This window comes from Xenopus tropicalis, chromosome 9 (genome assembly GCF_000004195.4).
Source record: "Xenopus tropicalis strain Nigerian chromosome 9, UCB_Xtro_10.0, whole genome shotgun sequence".
NCBI classification, from domain to species: domain Eukaryota; kingdom Metazoa; phylum Chordata; class Amphibia; order Anura; family Pipidae; genus Xenopus; species Xenopus tropicalis.
The window spans coordinates 82,139,477-82,151,879 of record NC_030685.2 but is presented as its reverse complement, the minus strand read 5'-3'; the positions used below and the strand labels follow the sequence as shown (position 1 = coordinate 82,151,879).

Below are 12,403 nucleotides of genomic sequence, written 5' to 3'. Positions count from 1 at the left end.
CTCTGTACAGGCTATGAGCAAACTTAGGGGGCTGTTCCTGCTGAATTGTGCTTAGTACAAGGGAATCACTATGTGCCATAGTTTTATGGTATCTCTCTGTACAGGCTATGGGCAAACTTAGGGGGCTGTTCCTGCTAAATTGTGCTTAGTACAGGGGAATCCCTATGTGCCATAGCTTTACGGTATCTCTCTGTACAGGCTATGAGCAAACTTAGGGGGCTGTTCCTGCTGAATTGTGCTTAGTACAGGGGAATCCCTATGCTGCCATAGTTTTATGGTATCTCTCTGTACAGGCTATGGGCAAACTTAGGGGGCTGTTCCTGCTGAATTGTGCTTAGTACAGGGGAATCCCTATGTGCCATAGTTTTATGGTATCTCTCTGTACAGGCTATGAGCAAACTTAGGGGGCTGTTCCTGCTGAATTGTGCTTAGTACAGGGAAATCCCTATGCTGCCATAGTTTTATGGTATCTCTCTGTCCAGGCTATGAGCAAACTTAGGGGGCTGTTCCTGCTGAATTGTGCTTAGTACAGGGGAATCCCTATGTGCCATAGTTTTATGGTATCTCTCTGTACAGGCTATGAGCAAACTTAGGGGGCTGTTCCTGCTGAATTGTGCTTAGTACAGGGGAATCCCTATGTGCCATATTTTTATGGTATCTCTCTGTACAGGCTATGAGCAAACTTAGGGGGCTGTTCCTGCTGAATTGTGCTTAGTACAGGGGAATCCCTATGTGCCATAGTTTTATGGTATCTCTCTGTACAGACTATGAGCAAACTTAGGGGGCTGTTCCTGCTGAATTGTGCTTAGTACAGGGGAATCCCTATGCTGCCATAGTTTTATGGTATCTCGGTACAGGCTATGAGCAACCTGCCTGACCCTGTTGAATTGCTGTTACAAGAGGAAATCTGACAGAAGCAATGGAAATTAGACAGCATTCTAAACTCCAGTTTGTGACTGTAAAGAACAGAATTGTCTAAGGGAATTTACTCACAAGTTTACTGTTACAGCCCCCCCCCCCAATCTAATGCTTTGGGCATATAACTTATATCTTAGAACACCAACATTACTGTGCTTATGTGTCGGAGCTGCCATACTGAGTGCCCACTCCCAGCACGAGTGACAGAACTGTAGGAATGTTACAGACTATTAACTGGTGCCGAGGGGGAATTTTTGGAGAAGAAATGAGAGCCTCCTCCTTTGCTTGTCATAGTGACACATCCAATCAGTTTATAGTATCATACCTATCACTTTAACCCTTTGTATTCTGATGGCCTTGTCCCCTTTAAATATTCTCCACAAACCCAATAACTGAATATTTGGTTGGCAGCTCTCCATTAGGGCACTGCTCATGTTGTATAAGGCTTTGCTATTTATAAATTGGTTTAATAATCTTAATTGTCAAACAATATTAGTCTACCATTGTAAGAAAGGGTTAATAGTACACACACAGACACAAGGCAATGGTAACGATATAACACTTTTTTTTTTTTTTACCACCTCCTCCTTTCTCACCTCTAAAATCTGTAAATGTCATTTCTGGAAGTGCAATGAGTAATTTTTACACCCAGCAGAAGCAGCCTGACAACCCTACCGATGCTGCAGAACTACAACTCCCAGCAGCACCCACTGACAGCTGAAGGCACAAAGGTGGTATAGAGAGGGCTGTGGCTCTGGCCCTCTTTTTTTACTGTGGTTTGTAGATGAGTTTGTGTAATAATTATAAATATAAGTGTCCCACTTCCTCCCTGGCGTGGCCAGCATGTGGCCTCCTGGTGAGCAACACTGGCATTGTGCTCTGAAATACGGAACAGATTGTTACAGCACAGCGAATGCCCAGCACATGGAAATCACAAGCTAGCATCAATGTACAGGGTGGGCTCAAAGCTTAATAACCCCCCCACCCCACTAGTGCAAATGCCTGTTTTTGTTGAGCAAGATGACAGCACTCTACTAGTACTAGTCAACTAATACAGCCAGTGAAGCATCAACAGTTGGTCTTGCATGCAGCAGTCCTGCCCTGCTTTATGGCTGAGATTCTAGCTATCTGTATAACAGAGCATTCTGTCACAGTGGCACAGATCCTATCTGATCCCCCCATTGTAAGCAGCAGTCCTGCCCTGCTTTATGGCTGAGATTCTAGCTATCTGTATAACAGAGCATTCTGTCACAGTGGCACAGATCCTATCTGATCCCTCCCATTGTAAGCAGCAGTCCTGCCCTGCTTTATGGCTGAGATTCTAGCTATCTGTATAACAGAGCATTCTGTCACAGTGGCACAGATCCTATCTGATCCCCCCCCATTGTAAGCAGCAGTCCTGCCCTGCTTTATGGCTGAGATTCTAGCTATCTGTATAACAGAGCATTCTGTCACAGTGGCACAGATCCTATCTAATCCCCCCATTGTAAGCAGCAGTCCTGCCCTGCTTTATGGCTGAGATTCTAGCTATCTGTATAACAGAGCATTCTGTCACAGTGGCACAGATCCTATCTGATCCCCCCATAGTAAGCAACAGTCCTGCCCTGCTTTATGGCAGCTTCCACAGTAGACTAAAAAAAACAAGACACAGGGAGATCTAAGAGTCCCCAAACTGCAAAATAAACTCCCACCTAACAGGGTCCCAGCATTCCCCCTACCCTAGTTGTCTCATTAAAAACAATTCTAAAAATAATATTTGCCTGCTCCGTCAGACTGTCCCATAATAATAAACATCAAGCAGAATAACTGGGTGGCAACAAACCTCATCACTGCCCAATAAAATAATGATGATGCTAAACGAACCACTGATTCCAAACAGAACTAAGCAGAGCCAGGATTTTTCAGGATATATTAGACTTCATTAACCCATTCACTGCCCAGTGCAACTTTCCCTTATACGCATGCAGTGCAAGCCTTCCATCGATGATAGCTGCCAGCCAAAAAGAACTGCGCACTGAAGATGCTATAAAGCCATGTTCATTTCAGTGTTCTGAAATGGATCAAAATGAAGGTCGCTGCCCGGACTGTACCATATAATATAGATACCATTCATACAAGCTGCCCGGACTGTACCATATAATATAGATACCATTCATACAAGCTGCCCGGACTGTACCATATAATATAGATACCATTCATACAAGCTGCCCGGACTGTACCATATAATATAGATACCATTCATACAAGCTGCCCGGACTGTACCATATAATAGGGGTACCATTCATACAAGCTGCCTGGACTGTACCATATACTGAACATACCATTCATAAAACTGCCCGGACTGTACCATATAAAATATAGCGCATATGGCAGTGTAGTGACTATCTGACTATACCATATAATATATAGCACATAAGTACAGTGGCCCCTGGCTATGCCTTACTACACCCCTTACAGTGCACTGGAGTGGCCCCTGACTATGCTATATAATATATAACCCATCTGAGAAGCCTCCCTATGGGGGCCCCATGTTATACTATAAAACCTTGTAAACCTTGTAAGTGCGTGTGGGTCAAAATAAATGTCAAATACTCCAGACTCATACAATATATACATCAGGGCAGGCTATTGGTCCCTGACCAAACCTTATAAAATATACCCCAGCAGTTGTATAAAATAAACCCCACCTTAGCAGAGAAGTAGCGACTATATATTATATACCCCAACAGTGCAGGTGAGTGGCCCCTGACTAAAACACATTATTTAACCAGAAGCCAGACTGTACCATGTAATATATCAAATTCTTCCTACTAGATGAGCAGTGCCACATAACATAAACCCCATCAGTGCAGATGAGTGGCCCCTGCTTGTACAACTGGCTATTTACCCCACTGTCAGTGCAGGTGAGGGGCCCCTGCTTGTACAACTGGCTATTTACCCCACTGTCAGTGCAGGTGAGGGGCCCCTGCTTGTACAACTGGCTATTTACCCCACTGTCAGTGCAGATGAGTGGCCCCTGCTTGTACAACTGGCTATTTACCCCACTGTCAGTGCAGGTGAGGGGCCCCTGCTTGTACAACTGGCTATTTACCCCACTGTCAGTGCAGGTGAGGGGCCCCTGCTTGTACAACTGGCTATTTACCCCACTGTCAGTGCAGGTGAGGGGCCCCTGCTTGTACAACTGGCTATTTACCCCACTGTCAGTGCAGGTGAGTGGCCCCTGCTTGTACAACTGGCTATTTACCCCACTGTCAGTGCAGGTGAGTGGCCCCTGCTTGTACAACTGGCTATTTACCCCACTGTCAGTGCAGGTGAGTGGCCCCTGCTTGTACAACTGGCTATTTACCCCACTGTCAGTGCAGGTGAGGGGCCCCTGCTTGTACAACTGGCTATTTACCCCACTGTCAGTGCAGGTGAGTGGCCCCTGCTTGTACAACTGGCTATTTACCCCACTGTCAGTGCAGGTGAGTGGCCCCTACTTGTACAACTGGCTATTTACCCCACTGTCAGTGCAGGTGAGGGGCCCCTGCTTGTACGACTGGCTATTTACCCCACTGTCAGTGCAGGTGAGTGGCCCCTGCTTGTACGACTGGCTATTTACCCCACTGTCAGTGCAGGTGAGTGGCCCCTGCTTGTACAACTGGCTATTTACCCCACTGTCAGTGCAGGTGAGTGGCCCCTGCCATAATAAGATTAATACCTAAGCGCTCATTGCGGCCCCACTACTTACGCAATCCTGAAGAAGGGTTTCTCAGTGGGGGCCATGATTGCCCGGGGCAGCCGGCGGAGGAGCAGCAGAATCCCACAGCAGCAGCAGAACGCAGCGACCGGGCTCAGCCACATGAGCGATACAGCGTCTGACATGAGCAAGATCCCAGGTACCGCAACTCCGCCCACTAACCACGCCCCCCAACGGCATTAAAAGGACGCCCCTCCTCCTTATCTTCATGCACACGCCCCCCAACTCTGTTAGATGGGAATAGAATGCGAAACGGAGCGAGTGTTCGTATGGCGCCACCTCATGGTTATAGCTGGGAAGTGCAACCGGCAGCTGGCACTAAGCTGAGCTGTGGACCGAACCGGTATAAAGGAGATGTTCAAAAAGGAGAAATTCAAGGCTTTTAGGGTTAGATTTCACATAAGGATCTCAATCAGTTAATGATTTAATGAATCAAATGACAATCAAATAATCGAATGACATTGTCGCTGCAGATTATAACCAGATACCGAAAAGTCATAAAGGCTCAATAACAATATAACCAAAGTGATAGGGACCTTAGATTGTAAGCTCACTGGGGCAGGGACTGATGGGAATGTGATAGGGACCTTAGATTGTAAGCTCCACTGGGGCAGGGACTGATGGGAATGGGATAGGTGCCTTAGATTGTAAGTTCACTGGGGCAGGGACTGATGGGAATGTGATAGGGACCTTAGATTGTAAGCTCCACTGGGGCAGGGACTGATGGGAATGTGATAGGGACCTTAGATTGTAAGCTCCACTGGGGCAGGGACTGATGGGAATGGGATAGGGCCCTTAGATTGTAAGCTCACTGGGGCAGGGACTGATGGGAATGTGATAGGGACCTTAGATTGTAAGTTCCACTGGGGCAGGGGCTGATGGGAATGTGATAGGGGCCTTAGATTGTAAGCTCACTGGGGCAGGGACTGATGGGAATGTGATAGGGACCTTAGATTGTAAGCTCACTGGGGCAGGGACTGATGGGAATGTGATAGGGACCTTAGATTGTAAGCTCACTGGGGCAGGGACTGATGGGAATGGGATAGGGACCTTAGATTGTAAGCTCCACTGGGGCAGGGACTGATGGGAATGTGATAGGGACCTTAGATTGTAAGCTCACTGGGGCAGGGACTGATGGGAATGTGATAGGGACCTTAGATTGTAAGCTCACTGGGGCAGGGATTGATGGGAATGTGATAGGGACCTTAGATTGTAAGCTCACTGGGGCAGGGACTGATGGGAATGGGATAGGGACCTTAGATTGTAAGCTCACTGGGGCAGGGACTGATGGGAATGTGATAGGGACCTTAGATTGTAAGCTCACTGGGGCAGGGACTGATGGGAATGTGATAGGGACCTTAGATTGTAAGCTCACTGGGGCAGGGGCTGATGGGAATGGGATAGGGATCTTAGATTGTAAGCTCACTGGGGCAGGGACTGATGGGAATGTGATAGGGACCTTTGATTGTAAGCTCACTGGGGCAGGGACTGATGGGAATGTCATAGGGACCTTAGATTGTAAGCTCCACTGGGGCAGGGACTGATGGGAATGTGATAGGGACCTTAGATTGTAAGCTCACTGGGGCAGGGACTGATGGGAATGTGATAGGGACCTTAGATTGTAAGCTCACTGGGGCAGGGACTGATGGGAATGTGATAGGGACCTTAGATTGTAAGCTCACTGGGGCAGGGACTGATGGGAATGTGATAGGGACCTTAGATTGTAAGCTCACTGGGGCAGGGACTGATGGGAATGGGATAGGGACCTTAGATTGTAAGCTCACTGGGGCAGGGATTGATGGGAATGGGATAGGGACCTTAGATTGTAAGCTCCACTGGGGCAGGGACTGATGGGAATGTGATAGAGACCTTAGATTGTAAGCTCACTGGGGCAGGGACTGATGGGAATGTGATAGGGACCTTAGATTGTAAGCTCACTGGGGCAGGGATTGATGGGAATGTGATCGGGACCTTAGATTGTAAGCTCCACTGGGGCAGGGACTGATGGGAATGGGATAGGGACCTTAGATTGTAAGCTCACTGGGGCAGGGACTGATGGGAATGTGATAGGGACCTTAGATTGTAAGCTCCACTGGGGCAGAGACTGATGGGAATGTGATAGGGACCTTAGATTGTAAGCTCACTGGGGCAGGGGCTGATGGGAATGGGATAGGGACCTTAGATTGTAAGCTCACTGGGGCAGGGACTGATGGGAATGTGATAGGGACCTTAGATTGTAAGCTCACTGGGGCAGGGACTGATGGGAATGTGATAGGGACCTTAGATTGTAAGCTCCACTGGGGCAGGGACTGATGGGAATGTGATAGGGACCTTAGATTGTAAGCTCACTGGGGCAGGGACTGATGGGAATGTGATAGGGACCTTAGATTGTAAGCTCACTGGGGCAGGGACTGATGGGAATGTGATAGGGACCTTAGATTGTAAGCTCCACTGGGGCAGGGACTGATGGGAATGGGATAGGGACCTTAGATTGTAAGCTCCACTGGGGCAGGGACTGATGGGAATGTGATAGGGACCTTAGATTGTAAGCTCACTGGGGCAGGGACTGATGGGAATGTGATAGGGACCTTAGATTGTAAGCTCCACTGGGGCAGGAACTGATGGGAATGGGATAGGGACCTTAGATTGTAAGCTCACTGGGGCAGGGACTGATGGGAATGGGATAGGGACCTTAGATTGTAAGCTCCACTGGGGCAGGGACTGATGGGAATGTGATAGGGACCTTAGATTGTAAGCTCACTGGGGCAGGGACTGATGGGAATGGGATAGGGACCTTAGATTGTAAGCTCACTGGGGCAGGGACTGATGGGAATGTGATAGGGACCTTAGATTGTAAGCTCACTGGGGCAGGGACTGATGGGAATGTGATAGGGACCTTAGATTGTAAGCTCCACTGGGGCAGGAACTGATGGGAATGGGATAGGGACCTTAGATTGTAAGCTCACTGGGGTAGGGACTGATGGGAATGGGATAGGGACCTTAGATTGTAAGCTCACTGGGGCAGGGACTGATGGGAATGGGATAGAGACCTTAGATTGTAAGCTCACTGGGGCAGGGACTGATGGGAATGGGATAGGGACCTTAGATTGTAAGCTCACTGGGACAGGGACTGATGGGAATGCGATAGGGACCTTAGATTGTAAGCTCACTGGGGCAGGGACTGATGGGAATGTGATAGGGACCTTAGATTGTAAGCTCACTGGGGGAGGGACTGATGGGAATGTGATAGAGACCTTAGATTGTAAGCTCACTGGGGGAGGGACTGATGGGAATGTGATAGGGACCTTAGATTGTAAGCTCCGCTGGGGCAGGGACTGATGGGAATGACGTATTTCTATAATGTGCTGCATAATATATACATATAAAACATGGATAATAATAGTTGCTTTCAATACATTTTTTAAACAAAAATATAGCCTGCCACCTTGTGGCGTATGATCATAATGCTTTAGAATGCCCCAAATAATCTTTGCCTTCTTCAGCCCAGTTACAGGTATTGGACCTGTTATCCAGAATGCTTGGGACCTGGGGTTTTAATACAAGGTACTGTTTTATTTTTCATAGAGATAAGGGTAATTATTAAAAAAAAATGTGAAATATTTTATTAAAATGTCTATGGGAGATGTCCTCCTGCAATTTGGAGCTTTCTGGAAAATAGGTTTCTGGATAACGGATCCCATACCTGTATTAAATTAACAGCTAGTGTAGGCAACGGCTTTGAGACCTGACTTATTGGGGGGGTGATACCCAACATTTAGGCACTCATCCTTTTAATTGTCCTTTTGACATACAGTTATCAAAACTGGGCAAAATAAAGCTTGTATGATTTTCTGGCTGTGTCTGGCTGGGGGACAATCAGTCTGTGTATGGCTGGGGGGCCTAACAGTCTCATTCCCATACAATGCCCTAGCAGTCTCATTCCCATGTGACACCCCAGCAGTCTCATTCTGATGTGATGCCCCAGCAGTCTCATTCCCATGTGACGCCCCAGCAGTCTCATTTCCATGTGACACCCCAGCAGTCTCATTCTGATGTGATGCCCCAGCAGTCTCATTCTGATGTGATGCCCCAGCAGTCTCATTCCCATGTGACGCCCCAGCAGTCTCATTCCTATGTGACACCCCAGCAGTCTCAATCCCATGTGGCACCCCAGCAGTCTCATTCTCATGTGACACCCCAGCAGTCTCATTCCCATGAGACGCCCCAGCAGTCTCATTCCCATGTGACACCCCAGCAGTCTCATTCCCATGTGACACCCCTGCAGTCTCATTCTGATGTGATGCCCCAGCAGTCTCATTCCCATGTGACACCCCTGCAGTCTCATTCCCATGTGACACCCCTGCAGTCTCATTCTGATGTGATGCCCCAGCAGTCTCATTCCCATGTGACACCCCAGCAGTCTCATTCCCATGTGACGCCCCAGCAGTCTCATTCCCATGTGACACCCCAGCAGTCTCATTCTGATGTGATGCCCCAGCAGTCTCATTCCCATGTGACGCCCCAGCAGTCTCATTTCCATGTGACACCCCACCAGTCTCATTCTGATGTGATGCCCCAGCAGTCTCATTCTGATGTGATGCCCCAGCAGTCTCATTCCCATGTGACACCCCTGCAGTCTCATTCTGATGTGATGCCCCAGCAGTCTCATTCTGATGTGATGCCCCAGCAGTCTCATTCCCATGTGACACCCCAGCAGTCTCATTCCCATGTGATGCCCCAGCAGTCTCATTCCCATGTGATGCCCCAGCAGTCTCATTTCCATGTGACACCCCAGCAGTCTCATTTCCATGTGACACCCCACCAGTCTCATTCTGATGTGATGCCCCAGCAGTCTCATTCCCATGTGACACCCCAGCAGTCTCATTCCCATGTGACGCCCCAGCAGTCTCATTCCCATGTGACGCCCCAGCAGTCTCATTCCCATGTGACGCCCCAGCAGTCTCATTTCCATGTGACGCTCCAGCAGTCTCATTCCCATGTGCAACCCAGCAGTCTCATTCCCATGTGACACCCCACCAGCCTCATTCTGATGTGATGCCCCAGCAGTCTCATTCCCATGTGACACCCCAGCAGTCTCATTCCCATGTGATGCTCCAGCAGTCTCATTCTAATGTGACAACCCAGCAGTCTCATTCCCATGTGACGCCCCAGCAGTCTCATTCCCATGTGACACCCCAGCAGTCTCATTCCCATGTGACGCCCCAGCAGTCTCATTCTAATGTGACAACCCAGCAGTCTCATTCCCATGTGACGCCCCAGCAGTCTCATTCCCATGTGACACCCCAGCAGTCTCATTCCCATGTGACGCCCCAGCAGTCTCATTCCCATGTGATGCCCCAGCAGTCTCATTCCCATGTGATGCCCCAGCAGTCTCATTCCCATGTGACACCCCACCAGCCTCATTCTGATGTGATGCCCCAGCAGTCTCATTCCCATGTGACACCCCAGCAGTCTCATTCCCATGTGACGCCCCAGCAGTCTCATTCCCATGTGACACCCCAGCAGTCTCATTCCCATGTGACGCCCCAGCAGTCTCATTCCCATGTGATGCCCCAGCAGTCTCATTCCCATGTGATGCCCCAGCAGTCTCATTCCCATGTGACGCCCCAGCAGTCTCATTCCCATGTGACACCCCAGGGGTGATGCCCCAGCAGTCTCATTCCCATGTGACGCCCCAGCAGTCTCATTCCCATGTGACGCCCCAGCAGTCTCATTCCCATGTGACACCCCAGGGGTGATGCCCCAGCAGTCTCATTCCCATGTGACACCCCAGGGGTGACGCCCCAGCAGTCTCATTCCCATGTGACACCCCAGGGGTGATGCCCCAGCAGTCTCATTGCCATTTTATGTCACAGTGGAATCATCATCCCTTAATGGACTGCATATCTCTTTGGCCAATCTACACAGAGAAAGCAAGTTAAATCTCATCTGTCCTCACTGAACTTTCTTTCCTTCTATTACTGTCCCACAATGCACTGCTCCTTATCCATTTCTACACAGCGCCTCAGAACTGGAATCACTGAAATCCTCTTTTTTTAAAATTCTCACTGACTCTGGGAGGCACTGGAATCTGGGGCCCAAAAATAAAGCTGATCACTGGGTAATCAGAGAAAAGCTGCCCTAGAGGGTCCTACAAATGTTCCCTTAAACTCCCTTTTGTTGTGTTTTCACACAGGTCCAAACAGTTATCTGTTCCTCCTGAAAATCTAGTTAGGATAAGCCAGGCCGCCATCAGAAACTTTGAGTTACAAAACATAAGTTTTTGCAAAGTTCATGTAGGAGCCGCTCATATCATTCAGTAAATAGATCCCAATACAAACAGCTGATGTGACTCTATAATAACCAGTCATTCCCCTGCTGGAAAGTTCATGTAGGAGCCGCTCATATCATTCAGTAAATAGATCCCAATACAAACAGCTGATGTGACTCTATAATAACCAGTCATTCCCCTGCTGGAAAGTTCATGTAGGAGCCGCTCATATCATTCAGTAAATAGATCCCAATACAAACAGCTGATGTGACTCTATAATAACCAGTCATTCCCCTGCTGGAAAGTTCATGTAGGAGCCGCTCATATCAGTCAGTAAATAGATCCCAATACAAACAGCTGATGTGACTCTATAATAACCAGTCATTCCCCTGCTGGAAAGTTCATGTAGGAGCCGCTCATATCATTCAGTAAATAGATCCCAATACAAACAGCTGATGTGACTCTATAATAACCAGTCATTCCCCTGCTGGAAAGTTCATGTAGGAGCCGCTCATATCATTCAGTAAATAGATCCCAATACAAACAGCCGATGTGACTCTATAATAACCAGTCATTCCCCTGCTGGAAAGTTCATGTAGGAGCCACTCATATCATTCAGTAAATAGATCCCAATACAAACAGCCGATGTGACTCTATAATAACCAGTCATTCCCCTGCTGGAAAGTTCATGTAGGAGCCACTCATATCATTCAGTAAATAGATCCCAATACAAACAGCTGATGTGACTCTATAATAACCAGTCATTCCCCTGCTGGAAAGTTCATGTAGGAGCCGCTCATATCAGTCAGTAAATAGATCCCAATACAAACAGCTGATGTGACTCTATAATAACCAGTCATTCCCCTGCTGGAAAGTTCATGTAGGAGCCGCTCATATCATTCAGTAAATAGATCCCAATACAAACAGCTGATGTTTCTGTATAATAAGCAGTTCATATTAGTAATTAAAATAATAATATAATAATAATAAGTCAGTCAGTTCATTGGGGGCAGTGGAATTCATTGGGGGTCAGTAGAGTTTGTCCCAATACAAAGCTTCTCTGCATTGGCTTTTGCTTGATACGCAAGTTTCTAGGCAAGTTACGTAATTTTCTAAGCAGGTTTTGCGGAAGTTACGTAAATTGTGTAAATTTTGGTGTAACTTTATGCATAACTGATGCAATTTACGGAAGAAGATTTCACAGTTCCTGGCACATTTGCACTCCCTTCCCCCCCCCCCCCCCCAATAAACCAATATACCAATATATAGTAAAAGTAAAAGTATCACTCCAACTTGCAGCGCAGCAGTAAAGTGTGCCTGAGTCTGAGCTTTCAGCCAGCGCTACACATTACAACTGCTTTCAGCTAACCTATTGTTTCTCCTACTCCCATGTAACTGGAGGAGTCCCAAGCCGGACTTGGATTTCTTACTATTGAGTGCTATTCTGATACCTACTGGGAGCTGCTATCTTTCTC

At 47.8% G+C, this 12,403-nt stretch overlaps 1 protein-coding gene across 1 annotated transcript in view; it reads right to left on the bottom strand.

The window, feature by feature from the left end:
* pnkd (PNKD, MBL domain containing) overlaps nt 1-4,826 on the bottom strand; it is a 45,978-nt gene extending 41,152 nt beyond the window's left edge. The window contains exon 1 of the mRNA XM_012969999.3: nt 4,649-4,826. Coding sequence (XP_012825453.1) covers nt 4,649-4,782 — 134 coding nt within the window. The 5' untranslated portion in view covers nt 4,783-4,826. The remainder of the gene's footprint in view (nt 1-4,648) is intronic.
* Between the last annotated feature and the right edge of the window lie 7,577 nt (nt 4,827-12,403).